Source organism: Neolamprologus multifasciatus, chromosome 20 (genome assembly GCF_963576455.1).
Source record: "Neolamprologus multifasciatus chromosome 20, fNeoMul1.2, whole genome shotgun sequence".
Taxonomy (NCBI): Eukaryota; Metazoa; Chordata; class Actinopteri; order Cichliformes; family Cichlidae; genus Neolamprologus; species Neolamprologus multifasciatus.
The window spans coordinates 27,432,029-27,459,923 of NC_140458.1; the positions used below are offsets into that span (position 1 = coordinate 27,432,029).

Sequence of the window (27,895 nt, forward strand, 5' to 3'; positions counted from 1 at the left end):
AATCCATTGATGGAAAAACCTGCTCATTCAGTATATTCAAGATGTCAGCTGACCTCATTTTTTAGGCACATAACATTACAAAAGCTTGACCTCACCAACTGAAGCTAACCCAGAAACAAAACACTGCTCTCACAGGCTTGTAGGCTGGGCAGTAGGAATGATGGGTGCCTCAGGCCACATTAAGTTTTCCCTTTGCCACTGACTCCAATCTTTATGTTTGGAGTTTTGTTGTTGTTTTGTTTTTCGGATTAGCCTCCCTGACAAGCGGTTTTCTGAAGGCTACACAGCTGTTTAGTACTAATCTCTTCACATTATATATCTCCGATCATGATCATTCAGATCGAATGATCTGAAAGATGGTTGTTCACTGCTATCCTTCCAGGTTTTAATAATATATTGGACAGCCCCAATTTTCAAAGTTACAGCAATCTCCATCGTTGTTTACTTTGCTTAATCTAGACCGATCATTTCTAAAACAGAGTAACATGTCGTGTGCAACCACAGGAAATGGCTTACACATCAACTTCATCAGTAAGGGTTAAATAACAAGGTGCCAGCTGAAACTTTAAATAATCACATATTCAGTGTAAGGCTTTTACCTAATTTAGTTACATCCAGGTGTGACTTTTTTTGCCTGATATATCTTTGGATTTAATAATTTTCACATATATCTAAACCATGTAATGTCTCACTTATTTACAAAATTGGAAATAAGCTGTCATGGCTTCATCAGAGATGAGGATTTCCTGGTGTTTTTACATTATAAATGATCAGAGTGCCACAAGAGGGCAATTTAGGAATTTAGGAAGTCTTGGTTAAATTAAAAGAAAGACCAAAATGAAATGTCTTTGTAACTTTTTAGGCCGGCACGTGTTTTCAGAACCACTCCATTGTGTTTTTGCATTGATTCTACACGTCTCCCTTCTTTGGTGGGAGATGATGGTGATAAGAGTTTTTTTTCTTGTCCTTTCGAAACAACAGCTGACAAAACATGATGTGAATTCATTCATCGTTAGTTCCCGTGTGGCTACTGAACTATTCTTGTTTTACCAAGTATCATTTTAATGAATTGACAAATGTCCTATTTTAATTTTAAAGTCTGAACCAAACCAGATCTAATCCTTGAGTGTAACATTGCCTAAGCAGCCCCTTGGAGGAGGTAATGATGGAGAATTAATCACTCTTTTATATTCCTCAGCAGGATTGATCCCTCTAGTCACAGGTCACTCTCTCCAACCTTAAAGAGTCCACTATGTTCAAAAATTAAAGTTCATAGACATGTTGCATAACCGTGTCTAAAGGCAAAAGTGTAAATTGCCGCAATTAAAAGAAGTGCAATCACAGCCTTTTCATGGCTATGTCTAACTGCTCTGATTTCACCCCAGGATCCTGATTTGAAGTGTGGTTATTCTTGAGCCAAACTTGAGATCTTTAGTTTAGTTTTTGTTTTTTATGTTTAGTTTTTTTTTTTTTTTTTTTGCACTATGATGTTTCAAATATATGCAAAGGCTTTTGGGCACATCATGTGTTTCAACATATTTTTTTAACTAAATTCTTTGTAACATGTCTAACAGCACAGTTCTTGTGTCAAATTTAATTTCAGCTAAGTCTCCAAATATCTTTTTTTTTCTTTAGCTTTTTTTTTTTTTTTTTTTTTAGATCATCTCATCCACTTATGGGTGATGATAATGAAAGGATATGCATTGCAATATCTTTTCATGTCATGTATCTGTGGCAACTTTGTACAAACAAAGGAAAGGTTTAGCCAATTTATCAGTGTTTGGCTCAATAATAAAAAGCCATTTCCGAGTTGAATCTATTTGTTGTTAGTTGACCATAGTCTACCAATAGTATCATCAGGTCTCTGAAATGGCCCAAACCAAGTTTGTTGTTCAAATAAATGTTTATATTAATCTGCCAATCAAGTCACAGAAACCTTTACGGTTTGCTAGGTTGTTAACGTCAGGGCTACTTTACGACCAATGTAGCCAACCATTTTGCAGCAGCATGACACCACACCAATTAGAATAGAATAAAAAGCCTTTATTTTGTCAACGTACGTGTGGACAAACAAAAAAATTTCATAGTCTTTAGCAATATTTTACAATGTTCTGAGTGGTGAGAGTGCCGATCTAGAGTTCAGTACTTTGATGTCATTGCGATAGAAGCTTTTCTGTAGTGTGAAGGTGTCGAGTGCCAGGTTCCTGCTGGAGCACCTTTATGACAGTTTACAGTCTTTATCCCTGTAGGCAGACTCATCTCCTTTGTGTATTAATCTTGTGGTTTCAACTGAAAACACAATGACTAAGTTGATTCTGTCGGTTGGTTGGCCGCGATTAGAGAAGTGGGCCTAGGGTGCATCCCTGAGGAGCACCTGTGCTATATGTCAGAGTAGGGAAGTGATGGGTCCCCAGTTTAGCAGACTGTGGTCAGATTTGTTAAGAGGTCACTGTTGCAACCTCTGGTGGGCCTGTGGCTTCTGAAGAAGATTCTGTCTGCTGTGATTTTCGTCTCATGCTAATTAGCTTCTGTTGCAACGTGATGTCTGCTTCTCAGATATGTTGGCTGGTTCTTAAAAGGAACCAAAATAGAACTGACTTTGCTCCAACTCTGAATAACAGGTAAATGAGAGACACTGATTACACTGAAAGTTTAGGTACTGCAGGCTGTGCTGATTACATCAGTAAAGCAGATAAGTGGATATCTCTACATGGCTAGCAATCATATGCATATGAGCCTGCATATGCACCTGCCTCATAAGCCATTTTCACACAAGACCTTCTGGCAGTCTCAGGGCTGGACATTTTTTCACACATTTATCTTTCTCTAATATAACTCAGAGTAGGAAACGGTTCACTTCAGGCACACTCCCACTACTGGAAATACTCCATGTGGCTTAAAAAAGGTGAGTTTTCAGAATAGAGCATGCAGGAACTACACATGATGCACATATGCGAGCAGTAAATGCAAGAAATTTCGCCTTGAGGCGACTTTTGTTGTGATTTGGCGCTATATAAATAAAATTGAATTGAAGAAATTATTTGTTGCACCATTCTCAGATGACATCACACAGATTTGCTACTAGGTCAACTGAAACTAAACTAAAACTAGGGTAAAGAAACATTTAAATTAACCAAAATAAAATAAAATAAATAGACTTTTAAAAATAGGTACTTCCAAACATATTGTGTACTTGCAAAATAAATGAAGTAAAAAATCATCTCGCTTATGTGATCTACCTTTAAAAAATGCTGTGATTATTTTAAGACCCATTCTGAGGTTGAAATATTTGTCTCTATCAAATGTCCTCATGAAGCCGACAGAAGAAGAAGAAGAAAGACTAGCTAACGTCTGATTAGACTTCAACAGGCATTTTCTTTCTTGAATCCACCTTGGTTGGTTGACGCACACAGGAGTTTTGACTTTCAGCATGTGTATAAAAATGGTGATAGAGCAGTGTTTATGCAAAAAAAAAAAATCAGTGTGGATATAGACGTCAAATGCATGCAGTTATCTTCTTTGTTGACTCTGGGACTCTAATCTTTTAACAGCTATAATCTTCCCCTGTTAGCAGAAGCTTGTGATTTCTCTCAATCTTTCTTAAACTTGGTGCTGTTTACTGTGCAACAACGCTGTCTCCAGACTTTGCACTGAACACACATGCATTTAGTGTGAGACTATAATATTGGATGGGTTTAAAAAGGCTGCTTTTCTTCTTCTGTTATGTAAAATGGGTCATGCAGTGTAACATTATGGCATAACAAGGTGGTTGATATATTTATTTATTTATTTATTTATTGTTAAAAGCGTTTAGAATATATCCTCCAGTCTACTTTCCTGCTGATCAAACTACTCAGGAATAAAAAAGATTATCTGCCAATCTGCTTTTATGATCGACATAAATACAACGCTTTAAATGGTTCATGACATCAATCCAACGTATATCATTCGATTTTCCAAACACACAAAGGATCTCAGTTTTTCATCTAGCTCCTGGCCAAACAGAATATGAAGATGGAAAACAGCGAGGCACAAATGCCTCTCTCTCTCCTCCCTCTGTTGGTCAATCTGGGTTATGTAAACAGGGAAGTGCAAGCTCGGGTAGATACCGTAACTGTGGTAGTGTGGCAAAGGTGACCGTGTGCGAGCGCGAGCGTACTCGTTTGTTCCCAGGCAGTCCTGGCTTCACGTTCCAGCTGTCACTGCCTGCTCTTTGTCTCCTCCCCCACCTCGCTATTTCCAATTCTGCTGCCCCTCCCCCCCAGACTTCCTTACAATGTGGGTTAGTATGTGTAACCATGTGACTGAGCTATGACCTTTCACCTTATGTGTGTGTGATCTGTGAAGGGTAATCCCACACGACCAACATAGGTTCAGGAATGTTTAGAAACAGCCCCTTCCCCTTCTTTTCATCACACTCTTCCACTTTTCTTGTCCTTTAATTACACATCTAGCCATTTTCTATTCCATCCCTTCTTTCTTGTCCTCCACCCTGTCAGGATTGTGTTTTTCTTCCCCCACCTCCATGGTTCTTACTTCTCTCCACAGTTCGTCTCATCTGCACTGACAGTGTTTGCATTTATGTGTCACTGAAATTTGCCATTTGTTGCAGTTGTGGTGTTTACGATGTGTTTATTAGTGTTAATGATGTGCGATGCTGCCCCGAGGAGCCAAAAAAAAAAAAAAGAATTTTCCAAACAGAAAGTTGTACCACATGACTTTATTCATCTCCTTGTTTCAGCTTTGCATCTTGCAGCCATAGTTTGACTCCAGCATCACTCTCTCTATCGGTTCATATTGATCGCCTCCCCTCTCTGTCCACAATCATAAATCAGGCTGAAATGGATTTGTGATTATATGTTACCGTTTTAGCTTGTCAGATCTGTATTTACACATTTATTACTACTAAACTAGACGCCAGTCTATCCCAACCAATAAACAAATTCATATTTGATCGTATAAATTGTGTGCTTTTTGGACACCGAGAGAGATCCTCCAATCTAATGTTTCTGACATCAGTTCTGAAGGATTTGATTTTCATTTTCATTGGGGCAAAACAGAAGCAGCACAATAAAAACTGCCATAAACTATCAGAGGGATAATTTTACATTCGTTCACTCCTCCTCTTCCCCCTTTCCCGATCTCTCATCCTCTTCTTTTCCTCTCATCTTCTCATCTCTGTCCATCTCTTCCTGGTTGAACCCCATTACCCTTGTTACCTAAGGCAGCTTCCCTTGAGTGGGTGTGTCCTGCTGACATCACACACTGGCTCCTGTGTCGGTTGGCTGGGGGAGGGGAGAAGCAGAGAGAGGCGGGAGGAGGTAGACAGGAAAAGCTGCGCAGTGGCGTTGCGGGGGTGTTCCTACGTACGGCGGTCGGGGGCAGTTTTCAACGACTCATTGTTTTGTAATTGTCCCGATGGTCTTCTGTCCTCAGTGGAGCGCCGGTAAAGCTGCGCAACGAGGCTAGGTGTTGGGTGACTCACACACACGCGCGCGCACAGACAGACACCTACACACACTTTGACACGCTCGGTTCAGACAGAACACAGGAAGTGTGTAAGCTGTATGAAGAAGGAACACACACACAGATTGGAGTAAGTTTCTGAGAGTGATAAGGAGGAGGCATGAATCTCTCACCAGACTAGGATACAGAAAGTTGCAGCCACATGACATGGGTGAGTAGATGAAACCTTTTGACTGACTGGTTCAGTGTGAGATTCCTTCTACCACTTTCTCTCTCTGGTCTCGTCCACACACGTGTGTTTTGTTCTGTAATCTCTCAGTCATGCCAGTAATATCTCCTGCTCTGTCTTTTTATCAGTACGAATGCAGACACATTCTATCATACTGACCTATATGTGGTGCAGTGCCAAGTCTTTAGCTGGGCTGTTGAGCCAGAGCAGAGCTCAGAGGTTTCATAAGGCATGTTATGAAATAGACACAGGGGTTGTCCTTGTTCCTGTTCCTGCCCCCCCAAAAAAGTATCTTTGCCTCAAGTTTCAAGGATTTCTGTGTCATTTTATTTATGTAAGACTTTCTTTTTGTTTCTGATTCACTTATTTTTTTTCTTGAGGTTGATGTAAAAGTGTCTCGTCCTAAATCAGTGTTTGTAAAGTATAAGTAGCTTCCAGTCTTTGGGGTAATAAGCCATCTAATCCAGGATGAAGGGCTTCCTGTAAGTTTTTATAACAGCGTTCCCTCAGGTCTGTTTAAAAAATGTAACAAATTGGATTCATTAGCTGAAGAAATTAGACACATTTGCTTGTTTACTCTACTCCATATAAATAGATATGAGTTTGCCACTCAGTGATTTCAACAGTGTTTCAGATCCACAAAAAAACTTCTCATATGTTTCAGTGTGCGTTTAAAAATGTGTGGAAGGTAAAACGACACATTTCGAAGGCGTTCTATTACTGAGGTCACTCTTAGTATAACAGTAAACAATCGGTTTTAAGTATTGGACTGTCTTTATAAAATATGTGTAATATAATGTGTAACAGTTTTGAGTTTCTTAGCAGAAACCGCATATGAAGTAATAATGACAGTCTTATAACACATGTAAGGGTTCTGTGTGTACAATAATGGATGATGTGAGCTTTGATCTTATTTTGAAGGCGTTTCAGAGACGCTGACACACGCAGAGGCGTTCCTCTACGCTCTCTATTCTGTCACACGCACACACAGTGGGGTCACCACGGGGTCCCGACTCTGTCACTTGTCCAGCACTTAAAACAGTCTCACGTGGGAGCGGGGAGATGCATATGAACGGGTGTTGTTTTTGTGTGGAACTGTGTGAAGTTAATGGTTCACTAAAGTATTTATTTCAGCGGTCCCCAAACTTTTTTGCGCCACGGACCGGTTTATGGCCGACAATATTTTCACGGACCGGCCTTTAAGGTGTCGCGGATAAATACAACAAAATAAAACTAGTACCGGTACCGAAAAAAAAGAAGATTTATTCATAACACACGTGAAAAGACCCAGGAAAACCAAGTTAATGATAGAAACGATAACAAAATAACGCTGAAAACCGATAAAAACCCTGAAAACCATACATTTCACACCTGAGCCTCAACTCTCGCGGCCCGATACCAAACGACTCACGGACCGGTACCGGTCCGAGGCCCGGGGGTTGGGGACCGCTGATTTATTTAGTCTTCAGTGGCTTCAGATCTGTTATAAACAGGTCGGATTTCCAAAACTTTAGCACAGATTTAAAAAGAATTGTTGATTATTTGAATTTATTGACTGAATACTAGGGATGGGTATCGTTTAGGTTTTATCCGATACCGGTGCTCAAACCGGTGCTTAAAGAATGGAGAACACAAAATTGGTCCAAAAAACTCATGTTCAGCTGTTCTTTTGTAAAAAGGTAACAATGTTAGCCTTTTCTGCAGCTATGGGGCATATATGGTATCACTCTTGGCTGGAAGCAGCGCTTAAACAATGGAAAAAACACAAACTTCTCATGTTTAGCTGTTTCCCACTTTTTCTTTGGTCATTTTAGCCTTTTTGGCCAGGGTGTAGGGAGTATCTGCCATCAAACAAGAAGACAGCTGCATGTAGCTATGATGATGTTTGCTAGTTCACCTTACATGCATTAATGTAATAACATGGTTAGCCTACTCAACATAAATTACACACGAACAACATTAAGCTACTCACGCAGAGAAGAACGACTGCTGCTGCCATCATCATCCTCATCATTTCTGCTACACTGGCAGGGCTACGGGCCAGGACTCTCCTCTTCGGGTTTTTGCGGGATGTTGCTAACTCCAGGTCCGATAACAGGCACCACACCCGCAGTAGATGCGCTCGGTGTGAGGTCTCGCAGCAAGCTATCAAATACGGCGCATTTTTCAGCTTTTAAAAAAAACGCTATGCGTTGCCAGGTGTTTCATCGGATTCGAGGAGTTACCTCCTTTGCACAGTATCAGCTTAAAGCACTTGTTGCAGGCTGCTGAGTTTGCATATTTTGCTGTGAAGTACAGCCATACTTTTGACCGCTTCGCCTTGGGCATTTTTAATCTGTAGCTCTGCTCTAAAAGAACGTACGTACCTGGACCCGCCTACTATCCTCGGAAACGTAAAATGATTGGCTAGAATTCAAAGTGTATCACATCTCAGGAAAAAAAAGCACCAAAATAAAGCACCGAAATGTGCGCTGCTTTTCGGTCTGGTTACTACCGTTTATGTCAGAACCGGTGCCATCATGGCATCGGATACCGGTACCCATCCCTATTGAATACTATTAGAATATTCAGTCAGTGAAGTTAATTTCACTAATTTCCATGTTTCCTTCAGTATACTACAGCATCAGTAAGCGCTTAGTATATAAATAGGTGTATTTTGATGGTACACATTAAAAATAGAGCGCAATGAAAATAAACATATTCTCTTATAAATTTGCAGCAGTTTACTTCAGCATTGCTCTCTCACCTTATTTTGAAACACCCTTATTGTGCATTGCCTCGATATTTTTATGTCCAATCATATCTCTCCATGATGTATTCCTCAGGACCGGGGGTGTCAATCATAAGGCCTGGATGCCAGAATCCAATCAAACCCATTGGATTCTTTTGGAAAATGAAGGAGGGCATATTTTTACTTTTTAGTGTATTTTAATAAGTTTTGCACCTTATGGGGGATAAAGACCTCCCCACTGACTATTCATACTATACAAAAAGCAATTAAGTAATAGATAAACAATCAAATAACAGAAAAGTTGCTGTGCTTTCTATATTGACTTTAGAAATGTAACTTTTTTTTAACAAAGAGTAAAAAAAAATGGACATTTTCTATGAATTAACGGAAACTTTCTGTTTTCTAACTACAGGATCACGTGAGCGACCAGGATACAGGATATTGTTCTGTAAATGTAAACATTTATTTCTTACAATTTAAGCCCAAAGAGTCATTCTGACAGATTTCTGTTATTTACTACAACAGCTTTTTTTTTTTTTTTGTCGTGTGGAAAAACTGAGACGCATTGTTGAAATTGCATTATTTCTTATATTATGATATTTCAGGGGATTAAATGTGTAAGCTTCTTTTCACTGACAGAAACTGGTTTTTCACCAGTCTGCCCCACTTAGGATCAAACTAAGCTATGAGTTTGTGACCCACAAAGTAAACTGATATAGAATTAGAGATCAGTAAAATTAGACTGATCTCGAGGGATCTGTTTAGTGTAGGAAAGCCAAATGATGCATCAGAACGTCTCCTTTATGTGAGTGCGCCTTGGGCCTTGAAGTGCAGTAAAAGTTATAATGGGCATTATCACTCACTAGGTGTTTAAAGTTTGAGAGTCTATGAAAGTCACTTTGTTGTAATGCGTGTTAATCCTCTGACGTGTGGTTGTGTGTACATGTATGTGTAATTTGATCTTTGAGGCAACAACTTTTATAAGCCTTGCTAAGATGTTGTAACGCCTTTAATCATCAACGAGCACTTAAATGGTTCCTGCTTCTGTGCATGCTTTGTATTCCTGACTCTGTTTATGGGGGAGTGGTTTAATATGACAGTTTTTTGGGGGTTTTTAAGCTTTAGTTGAGCGAGGGGAGGAGATTGAAGGGTGATCGGTGGTAGGAGTCCCCCCTCAGCAGGGCCCCAGCTCCAGCATGAAGGGTTATGTAAGTTTTCAGCTGCCAGCCTTCCTAGCTGCCTCTGCCTCACATTCACATTGTTTTTGACCAGAAAGGAGCACACAGTGGTGGATCAGTAGTCAGAGAGTCAGTCAGTCACTGAGGTAGTCAATTTAAAGCCCACCTAAGTGTAAAGCCAGGCTAAGAGGAGGGAAGATCCACCTCCTCCTTACTTCTTTTTAAAAGTTTTTTTTCCTTGAAAGGGGAAGCAATTTTGAGAGCGTGACAGGGAGGCAGAGGATACCAGCTTTTCCTCTGTTTCTGATAACCATGCTGCTTCTGGATGAATCGGAATCATTTGCAGGTGGGTGACATAATTCGCCTGAACCGTGTTGAGGTTGTGGAAGCGATTAATCTTTGGGGAGAAAGTTAGAAAGAAATGAGGGGAAAATATGGAGGTGCGTAAATGTTGTGTGCGCTATGAATGCTTTAAGAACAGGACGAAAACGCCACACAGAGAGCTTCACGCGTACGCTGAAGTTTATCTGATGAGATAACGAACAGTGTTACTTGGCTGCAGAGGTGCTTCCTTTCTGCATCCTGTTTCAGGAGAGGCACCATGAAGAGAAGCCAGAGAAGAGGTGCACGGAGGGGGGAAATGAGTTAAAAGCTGCAAGATGATGAGAAATGGGGAACTTTGATGTTATAAAACCAGCTAAGAATTGACTAGAATGTGCAGCAGTTGTTGATTGAGGGTCGTTAAGTTACTTAACATTGTTGTGTAACACTGGATCTATACCTCCTTAGCCGTGTGCAGTCTATCTGAGCACGCTTTCTATTTACTTTTCTGGTTTCATCTGTTTTTCTCTTCTCAGTCGCCGTCTACAATTGCTGCTCTCTCTGTTCAATTCGTCCCATTTTTCTTATCTTCCTTCCATCTTTCAGCCGTTCTTTCTCCCACTTGTGTCCACTGCCTCTCTCTCTGTTGTCATATCAGTTCCTGCCTCCGATTGGCTGTCTCTACGGTTACCTAAACCAATGCCAGTGCTGTGATTGGCGGACGGGGGTAGGATCGGGCCATGCTGGAAGTGTGAGCATGTGGAGGCAGGAAAACATATGGTTCAGCAGACCAGTGGGTTAGGGGGGTAAACGGCTGTAGCTGGAATGAATGAAAATGAAGGCTCTGAGTTCCTTTTCTTCATCTGTTTATCCAGCGAACACAAACTTCAAATCTTGTGTTAGATCAACTTTAATAGTTTGTTTTCAGTCAGATCAGGATTTTAAGTCTTAATTTGAAGCTGTCTTCACTGAATTTAGATGCACAGTGCAATGATTTGTGAGTCTTGTTGCACATGCACTCAGTTTAAAGTTGACTCACAGATATTAAAAACATGTGATCGTGTGGATGAAGTAGGATCCAGAGTGGCCCTAAAAGCTCCATATTTAGATTGTCCTTGTTCTGATTTTTATTAGTTTTTTAAGATCCATGTACATTTGCAAACAGTGAACGGAAATCTTGGTCCGGATGTCTTTGCACGTATGCCAAAAGCTCTGATAAATTAGACACTGCCCTCCAGGGGCACTTTAGGCAAACAATGGCTTCCCGCAGTGTGCCCAATAGGAATGTAACTATTCAAGGTAAAGTTATGCGTCACGGCAGTCATTGTTTCATTTTATGTCCAATGTTCTGCAGTAAAAAGACAAAACAGTGCAGCTGCAGGGATTTTTAGATGTTTTAACAGCAGTCGTTGAGATTAAAACAGGTACTGTTAAGGTCTCCGGAAAAGGTCACCAGCTCATAATTCAGCGTTTTTTTTTTTAGACTTTAAAAACAGTGCTTTAATTTTGCTTAGCGAGCACCACGGCCCACTGACTCTCCTCTTGTTCCCTTTTGAAAAACGTTCACAGAAAATCCTTTATGAAGAAATAACTGTCTGCGTGCTCGTAATTCATGGGATCGCTCTGGGCGTTTGGCTCACTATGAAAAGAGATACTAGATACCTCGTCATGTCTCAGATTGTGCTGTGTCAAATAGCGACAAAGGGTAAAAAGAATAGGACACACTGTTTTTCCCTAAATCTGTTGTGCGCACATGTATTTGAGAACAGTGTGTCTGTCAGTGGTGAGAGGGTTTCCCGTGAAAAGAAAACAAATTTGACATTTTAATAGCAGCAAAAAGTCTGTCGTAAAATAAAACAGGAACAGGCTTGTACTGATTGTTCTTCCATCGTTCTGCACTGCTTGCTCTGTTCAGCCGTAATTGGCCTCAGCATGCCAGGCAGGAACAACCCGTCCTGTTCAGGCCAGCACTGGAGTACGGGCCAAGCACCAGGAGCACATGCAGTCTGATTGCTTTCATAACGCCCCGGTGCTGAGGATGGACACACGGCTAATGCTCTCTTTGTCAAAAAGCAGTTTTGATTAAATGTTCTTTCATCTTTCTGGTTCCTCCTGTCAAACAGCAGATTTCTTTGTCTTTATTGTAAAATTTCCCCTTCCAGGTTCGAGTGACTTCTCTTTTTCATCTTTCTCCCATCCACACTTTTCCGAGTGCCTCACTCCTCCTCTCTCTCAAGTCTTAAAGAATTTGACCATAGCTTAAAGTAGGTAGCAGATTTCCTTTTTAGGAATTTATACCCCATAAACTTGAGATCTTCTTTAACTTTGTGTGTATCCTCTGCTGCACTTCCAAGTCCTGTTTTACCTCATCTAATCCCCAGTTATTCTCTCTGTCTCTCATTAAATGGCCGCAGTGCTGTATAATGTTACAGTACAAAAGTCTTGTGATCAGATAGCGAATGTCATGGGTGTGGTGCCTGCACTAAGCCAATACCGGTTACGTTATTTCATATTGCTACTAAATATTGGCTAAATTACAACGAGCTTAGAAATCTAAAGATGCTTTTTCAGTCTGCAGTGATCATTTATTCAGCTTCTTTTTGACAACCTGATTGGTTAATGTAAAGAGACACAAGTCCCTGAAATGATATACAAATAATTATAAAACAGCCCTACGATAGATTGGCGATGTTTCCAGCCTGTACCCGGCCTGTCGTCCCGTAATAGGTGGGATTGAATTAGTGGAAGAGTAACGGATGGATTATAAAATGTGATTTGTTTCAGTCTCTTTAATAACGACTTCACAATCGGAAATTTTACCTGTATTGATGTGTAATTAAATAGTCGTTATGGGTTGAAGAGAAAACAGTGCTTTTGCGGTGTAGCTTGAAGCGTTTCACAATATGAAATGTTTCTTCGTACTGAAAGAGGAGTAATGGGAAATGGCTACGTGAGTTTTGCTCTCTTTCCACCTCCGGAGGAGCTGTGACCGGTAGTTCATTAGCTGAAACGTTTCTCATTGTGTGCCGAAGTGTTAAGATTTTGGGTTGCTCAGAAGATATCTCACAGGGTGTTCAGAGGCTGAAAGTACACACTGTGTGCAAACTGTTGCCAATTAGGGTTTTATGTAACAGGCTATAGTGTGACCAGCACACACCATCTCCTTCTCCTCTGGCTCCTCCTCCCTCCTCTGCCTCCCTCCCCAGCAGCAGTGACACACTGGCCTACTAACAGCCTGTTCTACCTCGTCTCACCCCCTCTGCTCTGCCGTCTTTATCACATGGCCGTTGTCTCTCCACCTCCTTTTTTTCCTCTCTCTCTTCTCGTCTCACCGCCTCATCGTTTCTCTGACACACTCGTCGGAATCGCTGCCAACAGGAGCATTTCATAACTCACCTGCATCGCTCTAATAAAGCAGCCTTAATAACTCATTCAGGGCAGTGTCTTACATAAGAGAGGTGTGTGTGTGTGCGCGTGCGTGTGTGTTGCTCAGCATTAGTATTGAGATTTTATTTTCGTCCTCACGGCGAGCACGTAACCCAGTTAAATCTCGGTCAGTCTTTCGGGAGAACAACTTAAAAACTTTGAGAAACTTTCCTGCATTCGCCTGTAATTTGGTTGGGTGGGGTCAATAAACCACAACAAAAAAAATACAGAGACAGCGAGTGAGACGATATTTTTATTTGAACTATGAGCTTATAAATTGCTCTAATTTGGCAGGATGTTCATGATGTATTTGCACTGATGATCATTTACAGATGCCTAGATCTCTGATTTGGTCACATGACCTTATAAAGGTTTAGAACTGCAGAAGAAGAAAGCATTTACAGTCTATATATCTACCTGATATCATGGCCATGATCTGTGGCTAGTGAGTGAAAGAATACAAAAGCATATACAGCGTGCAGCTACTCCTCCCCTGCATTGATAGGAGCCAGTTAAGGTGGTTCAGACATGATGCCTCCTGGATTTCTCTTAGGTGATGTTTTTGACGGCTGGCAGGTGGTTAATCGGAAGAGGAAGGTCTGGGAATTCCTGGTTAATGTACGCTCTTACCTGGATAAGCAGATGCTGATAAGGTGGATGAATAGATGGAACAAGATATTATTCTATCCGTCATCAACTATGGAAAAAGCAGAAATAATACCCTAGCTGTAACTGGCAGGCTAAGTTTAAGAATTTTGCATTTTCTGGGTTATAGTTTGTCTGTTGGTATGTTCTTCCAAGCAGACTGTCCACCAGCGTCACTGTCTGTGCTCCATCCAGCCACCTTAAATAATCTCTGACACTCTCCTTGCCTTAAGAGAACAGCACGGACGCTGCTGAACAGCAGGAGCGAGGTGGAAAATCATGCCGACACACTCATCGCTCTGTGTGTGTTTCAAAGTCTAGATGTTCTTTAAACGTCGCTGTGAGACCATCAGCTCTTGCGAGAGTGCTCTGTGTGCTTGCAATGCGTTACATCTTTTAATGTGTGTGTGTGTGGAGGACGTGAGATTCTTGTGAACATGCTGGTTGTGTAACAGCCAGAGGCAGCAGTTACATAAGCGTCCCTTCTCGTCGGACCAGCCTTAGCGGCGGTGGCCTGGCTGTCTGTTGGGGAGCAACTTTTTCCCTTTGTGAGACTCGGACTACGTAAATGAGAAAGCCAGGAAGTCATTTAATAAAGCAGATCGTCTTATTGGACCTCCACCTGAATACAAATAGAAGTTTTGTCTTTTATATACTTTAACTCTTTACACAGCAGACTGACCGTGTCAACATATTCATCAATGATCAATCTCCAGTTTGGATCCGTTATTTACGTTTCCACTCGAAACAGTATGTTGAACTGGAAGCTGTTATTTACTTCTGATAACAATCAAACTTTTTGTTTTGAGTTTGTCAGTTTTTAACATATTTTCCATCATGTTCTAGTTTACCAGGAATCTCTGAATATTTGGGCCACAAGCCAAGCCTAAATCACACTTGATGGTGTAATTTAGCGGCCATTATATGAAGGTAGATCTTATCTCCAAGCCTCTCTGAAACTGCGATTTTTAATCTCAATTCTAAAGCTATGTTTGCAATACCAACTCAGATTAACTTGGCAGTTGAACAAGTAGGAGGATGGTTTCATTTCTTTTGCTCAGAGGGCCTTGGATTTCTGGCAGGTTACTACTAAAAGAAAAAAATATGAACCTCTAGCATAGGAAATAAGAATTTATTTTAGATTGATTTCTGCATTTTGTCATTTAAAAATGTGCAGTGAAAGATTTCCTTCACTTCACTTGTGATGCGCCTGTATTTTCAAGTGAAATTCTACAAAATGCATCGGCTTTCAGTTAGCGTGAAGCAAAATCTTAGCCCTGAGTGAAAATTGGAGGCCAAAAAAGGCCATCAGCCAAGAAACAAGTGAAAATAAACAAAAACTTGTACCCATTCTCACCATTTTATTTCTTGCCTTAGCCCCCAGTTACATGCGAGATCAATGATTGGCCATCATTCAATTGGGTCACTAGGCAGATGTGTATTCCCCAACGTCTTTGCTGGTACTGGAATGCGACTGTGGCCACAAAGAGGTATATGGTGCTGCACCTAAGACGTCCTCGTGATTTCTTTGGTTGATAGCAGAGGGCTTTGGTGAAAATGTGGAAACTAAGAAACCAGAACAGAATAGAGACCATTTGTCTTCGAAGTTTAAGGGGCACCAGTTGAAACGAGCTGGCTGCTGAGGTAAGGCGACACATTTACTTTGAAGGTGAACGCATTATGCATTATGTTGTTTGTATTACACTTTTTCAAGCTTTACTACCACTCTGCTAGTGGGTTAGCAGGTGTTTGCAGACAAGTTTTCCATGTAAAATAACAGGTGACTGCTTCAGGCTGCCGGTGACCAAAACAATCACCAGCAAGTTTTTGCTGCAACAGCCTCTCCAAACCGCCAGCAAACACTCAGCAACCAGTTGGGGAATGCACATTTTTCCCTCGAGACTGGAGGTTCCCACAGGGTAGCGGATCAGTCAATAGGTCTGTGTGACTGTGACGTTTTCTGGGATTATATTTGGATCTACCCTGACAAATTCATCTCTATTTACACACAAATCATACAGCACATTGTTGTTTGATATGAAGCATTGTGCCAGTAATCAGCTTGCAAGTCAGACCGATGGAATTACAGCTTCTAATGACAGCAGAAATTGTTTTATAAATGGATGTCAGCATGGGGCCAATTGTGTACAAGTGAGACTCACTGATGAGGAAAGAAATCCAGCGATGGAGGAGGAGAACAAGTGACAGGTGAGTGCGATGAGGTGGAAGCAAGATTAGATGGGAAGGGGAGTGGTGAGAAAATGAGAAGCAGGAAAGGACAAGTGTGAAGATGGTGCATCTCTGATTTCATGCAGAGCTGCATTTGGAGTGGAGAAAGTGAATAAAGACTTATGAGAATAATACACACCCGCTGAATGATGAGCTAGTGAAGCAAGTGTAGGCTCAAATGTTTAGTACGCACTCTAACAAAGGTTTAATTTTAAAAAAGTAATAAAAAAATGGTCAGGAATAGTCATAATAATTAAAAAATATCAATACATGAATTGCATTTAAAACCACTTAATTTCAAATAGCTTTTCACTTTTCAAATAAATAAAACTTGACAGTTACAAAAAACATTTTTATTTAAGCGTGGCTTACTACTTGCTTCTTGCCTCTAAATCTTGTTGCACAAAGTTGCCCTGTTTTACAGGCATTTTAAAAGTCTGTGATGTTACACAATTTACATTGCAGTTTTTCCAAACATGTTGAATAACTGCAAGAGAATTTGTGGTTCTCGGTAAAGGGGTTTAAAATTGATTCTTTTTTCCACCAGCACTTGTCCAGCTGAGCCTCTCGGGACAGCGTTAAATGAGACGATTAGATGAATCATTTAGATGCTCTGTTACTATAAATATTCTATTCTTCTATTTTCTATGTACTTCCTGGAATACCACGTTTGAATAATAATGCAGTTTGTCCTCTCTGTGTGTTTGTGTCTCTGTGCACGTAAAACGTGTAACGCAGAGGATTCTCCACCGCGTAGTAGTAAATATGTGCCATCATCTGTAATCTGCTTACACAGACAGCAGCTGGGCCAATGACGGGTCACGACACAGACAGATTGTCCACTTCAGCCTTTCTTTCTTTCTTTCTTTCTTTCTTTTTACGAGGCAAGAAAAAGATTGAAAGCTTTTGTTAATGTTTTAATCTTCAAAGGACATTAGACCCTAAAAACATCCTCAGGTCTCACCATTCCTTGGATGTCTGACTTGATGGAAGTTGGTATGTAGGTCAGAACCTCATATTTCCTGTGTGAGGCTGTGTTTGTCTGCATCTCTCTAAGCTCACCCTCAGATGTCTCAGGTCATGATTTATAGATGCAGGTGTCGGATCTCAAACTAAATTGGGGTCATCGTCAGTTCATTGTTAATAGAGAAGCTCGGGAAAATGGTACTCGACGACTTCGGAGAGTACCAATCTTTACTCCCAGTTTTAGTTCAAGGTTCAGACGTCTATCCATCTTTTTTTTTGCCAGAGAAGTTTTTTTTTTGAGAAGCAAAGACAGATTACAGAAGAATCTGCAGTCCGCCATCTGTTTTTCTCACTTATGGGCAAAACCTTGGCATCGCTAACTTGTCAGTTTTTTCAGGGCCAAGAAAACAGCCTGTACCACTAATGGCTCTAGAGAAAAACAAGACTTTATGAGGGGACTGATGCGTTATACTGCTGTTAGTACATATATGTAGGTAATTCTCTTTGGTTACTCTTTTTAACCCTGTAGTTTTAACCTTTCCTGTTCTTCTGCCTCCTCACTTTAAGAAATTGACACTTTAGGAGTTGCCACTTACTTCACATACACACACACACACATACACACACACACACAGAGTTCTTTGGCACACTTACGTTTGTATGTTCAGCAGCATAGTGCGAAGAGTTATATAAACACTTATATGCATTGATGTGGTTATATAAACTTGGTAAGCAGAAGATGTTTCTTCTCTGTAACCCCACTCAGACACGTATGAGTGTCTGAGTGGGGTCACACCAACCATGAATCTGTTGCCGGTGGCCTTGCATTCTGTCGAGGCTCGTATCTCTCAAGAACATGTTGTGTTGTCTTTTGTGAGGAGCGCTGGGTCTCGAGCCCACAGGGAGTGTACAACTGAACGAATTAATGGCTTAGAAAATGTGCTGCGGGTGCTGCTCACTCTGTGACGCTCGCTGATCCCAGTGAGTCAGCATTTCATCAAGACACTTAATTACTTTCTTTCCCCGCTCTGTCGTGACAGAGGTTGGGCTTTCACCACATTTCACACTTTGCTTTGACTAATTTTACCCACATATTGTCACAGTTGTTTTCTGCTCCTCGTGGCTTCGCAGCAAACTGATGGTTTAAATCAGTCACCTAGCAACAGTCAGCTCTCCAACTCTGATTCTCACCTTGAGATAACGCCTCAGCTGGCCTTCTGCACAAGGGAGGTTTTTTTTTAATTAGGTGGGCCGGTCTTGGACGCTGAATTTAGATCAGAACTGAAACTGTGTAGTTACTGCATTTGAAGTGTGTGTGTGTGTGGGGGGGTTGCTATAACTCATGTTGTGAAGTAAAAGAGTTTTCAGATTCTCATGAACCAAGCAATCATTTAATTAAAACATACTGATAATAGAAGCTGGTGTGACGCTTGGGGTTACGCTCTCAGTGTGTGACAAACTCTGTCGTTATTGCGTTAGATATGCAAGTCTACCACATCTCATGGACCTCCAAAACTCTTACAGCTATAACCACATGTTTATGCTCTTTTGAGTGAGCATATTTGGTCTGCTATGTGTATAGATATGCTGGTATGACTATATGTGTTCTCCAATATGTGCCGATTTTAAATCTTGCCAAAATAATGCAGAAAAGGGTTTGTTTGACATGGTGCGATCTCCTAGTTTGCCCATCTAAACCCTTCAAACCCCACTTTTTATAATTACAGTGCATGCCATGTAAACCTCTGTCTTCAAGTGAAGTCAATAGGTTGCGAAATAAACTGTACATCTAGAATATCATCCACTATTTAGATATCAATATGTTATATTTAATACCAATTGGCCTTTTTTCTACTCATGGCAATGCTAATCTTTAGTGTTGAGATTTATTTATGTTCATTTCATCAGAAATCATAAATAAAATCTTGAGTGTGCTGAAGTGGAAAGTAGCATGGAAATAATAAGCCACCAAATGGTAATATGCTACTCAAACTGGACTTCCTGCTTCCTTGTAACTGACAGGTTATTGGTTTTTAGACGTAATGGAGAATAGACCTGAGAAATTGGATCTGTGAGCAGTTTGGCAGGAGCTGCTGATACTGGAGGGAATCAGGTGATGAGGCACGAAGCAAAGGCCGTTTGATGCAATTGCGATCCATATTGCATTATGTAATATGTTTGTGTCTGACTTCCTGCAGCCGATGACATTTATCTTCGCCGGCTATTTTGACTGGAGTGCTTCCAAACTCGTCCTCACAGAGTTATGTGCACAGCACTCAAGACGCATGTGTACGTTAGCAAAGAATGATTCAGGAGAGGCTTTTGCTTTCTCGGGCCCTCGGCAGAGAGTATTGAACAGTTTATCTGTTATATAAGTTATTTTTGCACATTTATGCGAGCGTGTTGTATAACCTGTCGGGCCGTAATGCGGCGAGATTCTCCCCCCCATGTGTGCGTTCGCAAGTCTGTGTATGGGTTTGTACATCTTCCTGTATATGTGAGAGGCACTTCATCGTGACAGCTTCCAGATTGCTCTCTGCAACACGCTGTTACAGCTGCACCGTGCTCTGTTTTCTGTTCATGTTAAAGTCCCAGCTCGGCTTTCACCATGACATCTCTAATTTGTGAAAGTTGAGTTTAAACCCACAAAAAACAGTTAATATTCTAGTGACATGATGAGAGGATATAGAGAATGGATAAATATTCTGTAGATGTGCAATCTTTTTCCCTTCCCTTAGAAACGAGTGACATGGCTGAATAGCAGCTTGTGTTCAAAGCTGCTACTGTTAAAATTCCTTCAGTTATTACTTAATAAATCACAGTATCTCTGCAGTAAAGTTTATTTTTGTAATCTTTTAGACAAACGTACTTTATTCTTTGACACTGCACTAAAAAACAGTAAATGGGAGAATTTAATTTTTTTGCCATTTCGAACCCTCAAGATTATAAACACATTATCAGATGGCAAACAGCAAAGCACCATGAGCCGGATGCTGTTTGCGTCTCCTTTTGTCTTCCAGCTGCTCTCAAAGCCAACCGGAGGTCCTTTTCCCATAAAAACAAGATGACTTTCTCCAGTAAAACCATTAAAGGGCCGTTAAATGTTTGGACTCAGTAACTGTAGCCAATATGCTAATGGCCCTTTCCAGTGAATTCTCATCCTCCCTTTAAGTTTTACTGGAAATGGCAATTATGTACCACATTTTTATTCCTTAAGAGAAAACAGGTGTGCTATGCCAGAGTGTTGTTATTTTATTTATTTTATTTTTGGGGGTTTTATTTGCAATAATTTTATTAGTTTGTGCTGCATGATATGTACTAAAACACACACACACACTGGAAAACATTGGAACTGTTCATTTCATTTGACTTCACTTTGCTGTCACTGTACAGACAGAGCTAGTACAATGGATTTCACAGCATCAGTGAGGGCAGAACAAACACAGCAGTGCATATCAGTCCTTGGCCTTATATGCCCTCAGAGCTTTGTGCACGCTTGCTCATTCATTCACTGTTATGGAAAGCAAACTTTATACTTGAAATAGATCTCAGATAAACACAGTCACCTCAAGATCGGGTAGTGCGCAAATCGAGTGTGACGCCATGTGTGGAGGCGGGTGTGTCTATCAACTAATAAAATCATATTTGTCTTTGTGGCAAACGGTTACTGAACGTCCTGTCCTCTTGACCCTGAAGAAAAGAAAACAACCCTGCTTCCCAGAGTGTGTGTGTGTATGTGTGTGTGTGCGTGCGTGCGTGTGCGTGTGCACCAAACACCACCGTGTTTTGTTTTTTTAACATGTCCGTGATTGTCTTTCCCGTCTCGCACTGAAGTGCATCTCTCTTTCCCTTTCAGTCGTGACCTCACTTTCATCTCTGTCCCCCTTCCTATTTCCCTTGCTATTCCCACCCCCTCAGTGTGTGTGTTTGTGGTGATGTTGAGGCTCTGTGCGTTTCAGGATCTGTTATATAACTGTTGTGTAAGGTTGAAGGGAGGGAAATTCAGGGTAGACAGGGTAATCGAGTGAATTGAGGGGGAAAAAAAGCATGTGGTGAGCAATTAAAGCCAAACAATAGAATGATGTCGGTCACAAACGACTGAACAGACGTCATAGTGGGTGTCTGATTCCTTGGCTTTTGTATGGTGCCTGTAGAAAGAACGTAGTCAAAACTTTGGATTAAAAAGCCAAAAACTGACATGACTGGGTTGAAGACAACACAGATGTGATTGGTTTCATTTTCTACTGTAGCTCTTCAAGTCAAGAACTTTTCATTTAGTTCCTTTTATTATAGTGTGCTTTGTTATCTTCATTTAAGCCTTTCTCAAAGTTTACTGTCTGCGCTGTGCAGTCTGCAGGCTTTTGAATTAGGCTTTATAATGCCGAGATAATGATTAACATGCTTTGGGAACATAATGCTTTGGGAATGAGTTTACCAGTATTTGGTCATAAATTCAAGTATTGACTGACTTTGATTTGAAAAAATATATAAATAAAGTCCATTATGGAGCCGGTGGAGTGTTTATAGATAACTGTGTGTCAGCATATTTTAAAGATGTGATTGATGATTTCTATTGGATGAGGGCAGACTTTGACCTAGTGCCGACACACGAGAATTCACGGACATGTGAATTAATAGTTGTGTGGAAATTCCTCATGAAACCCTCATGACAATAGCGGGGGGGGGGGGGGGGGGGGGGATTTCTATTCATATTGGACCTGTATTGGGTTTTTTAAATCTGTAATCTGGCTGTAGCCTGTATCTTCAAATCTCAAAAAGGTTGTGAACCCTTGAAGGCTGTGATTGTATTGAGTTTTTTTCCACTCTTAACTTGATTTCACTGTTAGCGGTAACATGAGACACACAAGCGTCCGACACTCACACAGACACGCTAAGGGCTGAGATGAGCTGGTGTCATTAGCAGCCAGATCGAGAAGTTTGTTATCGCACTGATGGACTGAAGGGGCGTTTTATGTAAGTTGTTTTTCAATTCGCAGTGAGCTCATAGCAGCCTCCATTTTCCATTATGTTAAGGATGTGTGTCTGTCTGCCCGTGCGCATGCGTGTCCACGTTCTGATGCTGCCAGGTATCATGCACTGAACATGCTTTCTTTGTGCGTGTGTGTGTGTGTGTGTGTGTGTGTGTGTGTGTGTGTGTGTGTGTTGGCAGCATTTCCTTGTTTGTCCTGGCAGATTCTTAGCTGGAATGCCATCTACATTTCCATGTGTGCATTGGATATTTATGTATTGATTCATATTCTTATGTGAACAGTTGTCCTCTAAAATGTGTGTGTGTGTGTGTGTGTGTGTGTCCTGTCTTGTGTTTCATAAGCCATCCATATTTATGATCCAGCTCTTACATAAGCCCCAGATCTGGTTCAGTGTGTTTCTGGCAGAACAACTGAGAGGGAGAGGAGGAGGAGAGAAGAAGAAGAAAGGTGAAAGTGAAATCCAGACAGATTGAGAGAAGAAGAAACAGAAGTGGAACTTAAGACAAGTTTGCAAAAAACACTGATGAATTGAAATTGAGTAAGCGGAGCGCAGTTTGTGATTTTTTTTGGATTGAAAACTGTTTCGACTCTTGCGCTTTAAGAGGAACTTTGTTCGTTGTATTTGAAAACTTAAGTCCTGACAGGCTGCCATCCACCGGTCAAAGTTTCCATTTTAAACACAGCCATGATTGGAAAGAAGCTCAAAAGCAATAACTACAAAATCGAATAATTGCTAACAAAACTTGTGACCAACATTATATTTACCCATTTAAATAAAGTTTAATTATTTGTGGCAGCTAGGAGCTGCTAGCTGAGCAGAGAGACCAGGTCATCTGCTATTTGGAAGGTTAGTTCTTCAATTTCTGGTTGCTCCAGTCTGTTTTGTCTGTACATGGACAAATGTGTTTACCAGCACAAAAGAGAAAAGGTGAACAAAACAACCGAATGGGAGGATCAGCACGCTCAACTTGAGATTGCTGCAATCACCTAATAGTTTAACGATTTATGACACCAGCAGTTATAATTAATAGGTGTGCAGCTCAGTGTAGGCTCATTTCTGAGAACAGAGAGGAAGTGGCTCCACATGGCTAAAAGAAACCGCTTAATGATAATGAGTGCCGTGAATATGGAAGTTTCTAATGTATTAGGTTATTTTAGTTATTTGAGATACAAAGCTGTTTCACACCATTTCCCCGGAGTCATCAAAGTATTATAAAACACTCTGTTATACAAGCCTTTCAGCTGTTGTGACTTTGCAGACATTGGATTTTTCCAAAATCCTCTGCAGCTCTGACCTTCATTAGCGCTGCATGCTTCTCGTTTGTGAAAGTAGCGCCTGAAACAGTTTGATTTTTGATTTTGTGTTTTCCCCCATATATGACGAGGGAAGTAGCAGGTAGCCACAACATTAAAATCAATAACAGGTTAAGTAAATAACCCTTCAATCTTCTGACCTGCACAAAATTAAGATGGTGGCGTTATAGCTGTGGTTTGTCAGTCTCTTACGTGCAACAGTTTGACATCACCATTAAATTCAGACTGCAAAGCAGGTGAAGATCTGTGGGAACTCCATTCAGGATCTATTTTATATTATATGAGTTTTAAAACTTTTTTTTACTCATCGCACTGGATGCTACATCTTCATTTTCTTCTTGCATTGTTTATATAGCAAAAACATTTTCTTAGCAATCTTATTATGAAAGACTGATTTATAAACTGCTAATAATCCAGATTTTGTTGCTAAACCTGAATTGACAGTTCTTGTCCTCCCCTTGCAGACAAGTCCCACAGCGCCTCCTTCAGCTCCGAGAATGAGGCTCAGGGCGGCAACCCTGCTGTGTGGCAGTGCACCCCTCCCCCATCTACCTCACCTACGGCGGAGACGCCGGCTCACCCTCCCTCCTCTCAGCCCGGGTCAAGACCCCACTCCAGGCCGGCAAGCCAAAGCCCCACCCCTCCCTCGGCCCTGACAGGAACCAAGAAGAGGAGCTCCAAACCTGCGCACATGAGACGCAACATCAGGTACAGAAGACAGGGAGTTAACTCTGGTCTCAGTCACAGTTCAAACAGAGTCAACTAAAAGAAACCAATTTCTATCATGTCCTATTTAAGTTACGATCAGCTTTGTCACAAAAGGCAGAATCCATTTTGCAGCTTAGGTACTAATTGAATGTTGAATTGAAGATTAAGTGATGCAAACACACACATCAAAGAAACACACTTCAGTATCCATTTTCTACTGGTGATTCAGCGTGGATGGGTACATCCAGCCTCATGCAACATCCCACTGTTTTCAGCAGTATTTTCTTCTTCTTTTAAGAAGCAGCTATGAAAACAGATGTTCAGATATCAGACGGGTTCTGGGATTGCTTACTTTAGACTCATTTTAAACCAGATCTTTAAAAATGAGCCTTGAGTTATTGCTTGCCAAACAGTAACCAGTCAACCTTGAGATAAAAGCGATTGCTGCGCAATCCCTCGAGTAAGTTGCTGCTGAAGGGCAGAGCAAACCAACATTCACTCTGCTTATGCAACTCGTACTGTATTAGTTTTAACACCCACTGCTGGCTGGATAATAAGATTTGTCCTACTGTACATATATATCCTTTATTTTTCTCCCTCTACTCTTCCCTCATCTTAAATTTCATTTTGAAACTATGTTCCAGTTACTATTGAAATCTATCACTGATGATACATATGCTCAGTCTGCAGCTGTATTACTCCAGGCTGCAAATAAACATGGTATAGCTCAACCCCAAATATGCTGGTGCCTTTACATAACAGCCAGTTTAATATAATATCAAACATGTGTCATGGATAGAAGTTCTGGGTTTATTCCCTGCCTTTACATACATATGACATATTTAACTATTTGTGTAAGAGGTGTAGGACTTTTTGTTTTATTTGCCAGTTCAAAGTAGTACTTTTTTTTTCAACTATGATTTGTTTGTTCAATATTTCTTTTTTGAATAATTAAATTATTCAGCTTTACAATTTAGTTAGTGTAAACATAGTGTAAATAACTTTATAATGCTTATTATTAATAAAAAGCGTAGCATTATTGAGGCACTGCAAATTATTTAATCCCAACATTAGTTGGAGGCTATAGCAAAACTGAAACCCGTTTGTGTAAATGTGAACACTGCACTGAGTTCTCTAAATATCTTCAATTCTTTTGACATCTTAGAAAAGAATTAGCCCGCAGACACAATGTTCATTTCATCGTCCCATATTCCAGTAAGCTTTTTACCCACTGTGGAAATATAGGATCCAGAAACAACATCAGCAAACACTTAATGCATTTAGTGTGCTAGCAGTACAGCAGAAGTCGGGTATCTACCTAATAGCCTAATCAGTCAGAGTTGTGGTGAAAATTTTCTCTCTTCCAGAGAGAGGTTTTGTGGTCAGATCGGACAAAAAAGGACCGGTTTGGCCAAAATGACAAGAGTAAAAGTCAAACCTGAGAACTCTGTCCCAGCTGTCATGCATGGTGGCGGTACCATCATGCTCTGGAGCTGTTTTACTGCCAGTGGTACTGGCACGTTGCACATAGTGGAAGCAGATCAACAGCTAAATGGTTGAAACTTGGATACAATTGGGTTTTTACAACTTGACAATGATCCCAAACACAAATCAAGCCTGGTTTTGGTCTGTTTAATGACTGACTGTAATGTAATCAGTCATTACATTAGAATGGCATTCCCAAAATCCTGACCTCAACCCTATTGAAAATTTGTGGACCACACATAAAAGCTGGGTCTGTTCCAGGAAACCAATTTAAATTAACGCATTTTAAATCTACCAAGAGTGATCAAATATTCAGCCAGAAGTATGACAAGAATACTTGCTGAAAGCAACCAAAAGGGTCTGGTCGAGTACGGAAGCGTAGAGCTGCCACCCAGGCTAAAGAAAAATACAAGTGTATCACGTTATAACGTGAAAAGTTTATTATTCTAACAAGATACTTTTCCTGTTTGTACAATATACTATCATGTTTGTACAATATACTATCATGTTTGTACAATATACCTTTCACGTTTGAACAACATAATATCACGTTATTACAATATACATAATTATCACGTTCGTACAATATAATTATCACGTTCGTACAATATAATTATCACGTTCGTACAATATAAATATCACGTTCGTACAATATAAATATTATATTGTAATAACGTGATATTATGTTGTTCAAACGTGAAAAGTATATTGTACAAACATGATAGTATATTGTACAAACAGGAAAAGTATCTTGTTAGAACAATAAACTTTTCACGTTATAACGTGATACACTTGTATTTTTCTTTTGCCTGGGTGGCAGCTCTACGCTTCCGTAGGTCGAGGGACATTTAACTAATTTTTAAGTTATGTATGCTGTCCAATCATTCCATCCTAGAAAAAGAACAGACTGAAGAAATCAAGCTAACTTTCCCATGTTGTTCTAGCAGGTAGTGTAAATCGGGTTGTCCTTCAACATGAGGACACAAAACAAGTGGGGTTCTTCAAATGAGCCTAGCAGTAATGGCAGTAATTCTTCCTCCAAAGCAAATCAAAGCATTTAAAAAGTCTTTGATAATTCTTTGTGGCTTTTTCGCTGAGTCACATATTTCACAGTGCGCAGCTCTCTTGGTTCCAATTTATTATTAAACGCTGACTAATGTAGCTTTAAAGAAAGCAATGATGTGACTATCATAATTAAGCCCCTGCGAGTGTGAGAAGAATGATTCATCAGCAATTGAACACGTGCACAGTGCAAACTGTATGGTTACAGTTTGTGAAATTCTAAAACTAGAATAAAAGCAAACCGATTTGTTGCTGTGTTTGCGCAGGAAGTTACTGAAGGAGCATCAGTTGGAGGCAGTGACCAAAGCGGCCCAGCAGGAGGAGCTGGAGAGAAGGCGCCGTCTGGAGCAGCAAGGACAACAGGATTTCCCTGTACCGCTGCTGCCAGAATACACAACTGGTGAGAGTGTGTACACAAACATGCAAACTCATCAGACAGTAGCTGCCTAAACTGTACAACAAACCGCAATTTCAAGTTTGTATCCAGGTTCTGAAAAACCGACTCTCGATTTTGCTTTCTTTTTGTTCATCTCACAGCTGTTTTTTTCTATTTTCATCCCTCATTTGTCCCCAAATCTTCTTCCAATACTAACGTCACCTACGTAACCTTTTCTCCAGGCGATGTGACAACGCGTGCGTCGTCATCGGCAACGTCAGCAGCATCGCAGCAAGAAGTGAACTCGAGCAGACGGGAGGTGATCTGTGTGAACTCAGGCAGCACAGGCATCGGTGAAGACGACAGCAAGGCTAACATACCCGCCTCTGTTAGCCCACAACACACACACAAAACAGGTAAGAGACACAGACAGAGGAAGGAAAAAAAAAGTAATGCCAAGTGTTTTAGACCAACTTAAACCAGCAGCTCAGTTCAGTTTGAACAAAAGCTTTTATTCTTATTGTCAAAGGACATCACTTGAAATCAGATGTTTCTCAAAACAAACAGAAAAAAACTAACAGAAACAAGATGTTTGTCTGGGTCCAACGTCCCTTTTTTGTGCGTTTTATGACTGAAGAGTCGTTACTTAGCTGTGTTATTGCACGCTGTTGTTGTTTTACATTTCAAGTGAATACTTGAGGTTTCTTTCAGCCAGCATATTTCCTTTTCAGTCTTTAGAAGAAGTATTCAAAAATGCTTGTGTTAAAA

At 40.6% G+C, this 27,895-nt stretch overlaps 1 protein-coding gene across 5 annotated transcripts in view; it reads left to right on the forward strand.

The window, feature by feature from the left end:
- LOC146495086 (helicase ARIP4-like) overlaps positions 1-27,895 on the forward strand; it is a 78,167-nt gene that overhangs the window by 35,498 nt on the left and 14,774 nt on the right. For 3 of the 5 annotated variants that reach the window (XM_085147257.1, XM_085147256.1, XM_085147258.1), the window contains 3 exons: positions 23,961-24,204; positions 27,018-27,151; positions 27,370-27,543. In XM_085147257.1, coding sequence (XP_085003383.1) covers positions 23,961-24,204; positions 27,018-27,151; positions 27,370-27,543 — 552 coding nt within the window. Of the gene's footprint in view, positions 1-5,413; positions 5,678-8,164; positions 9,951-23,960; positions 24,205-27,017; positions 27,152-27,369; positions 27,544-27,895 lie in introns of those variants that run through there. The other 2 variants (XM_085147260.1, XM_085147259.1) reach the window with 2 other exon arrangements.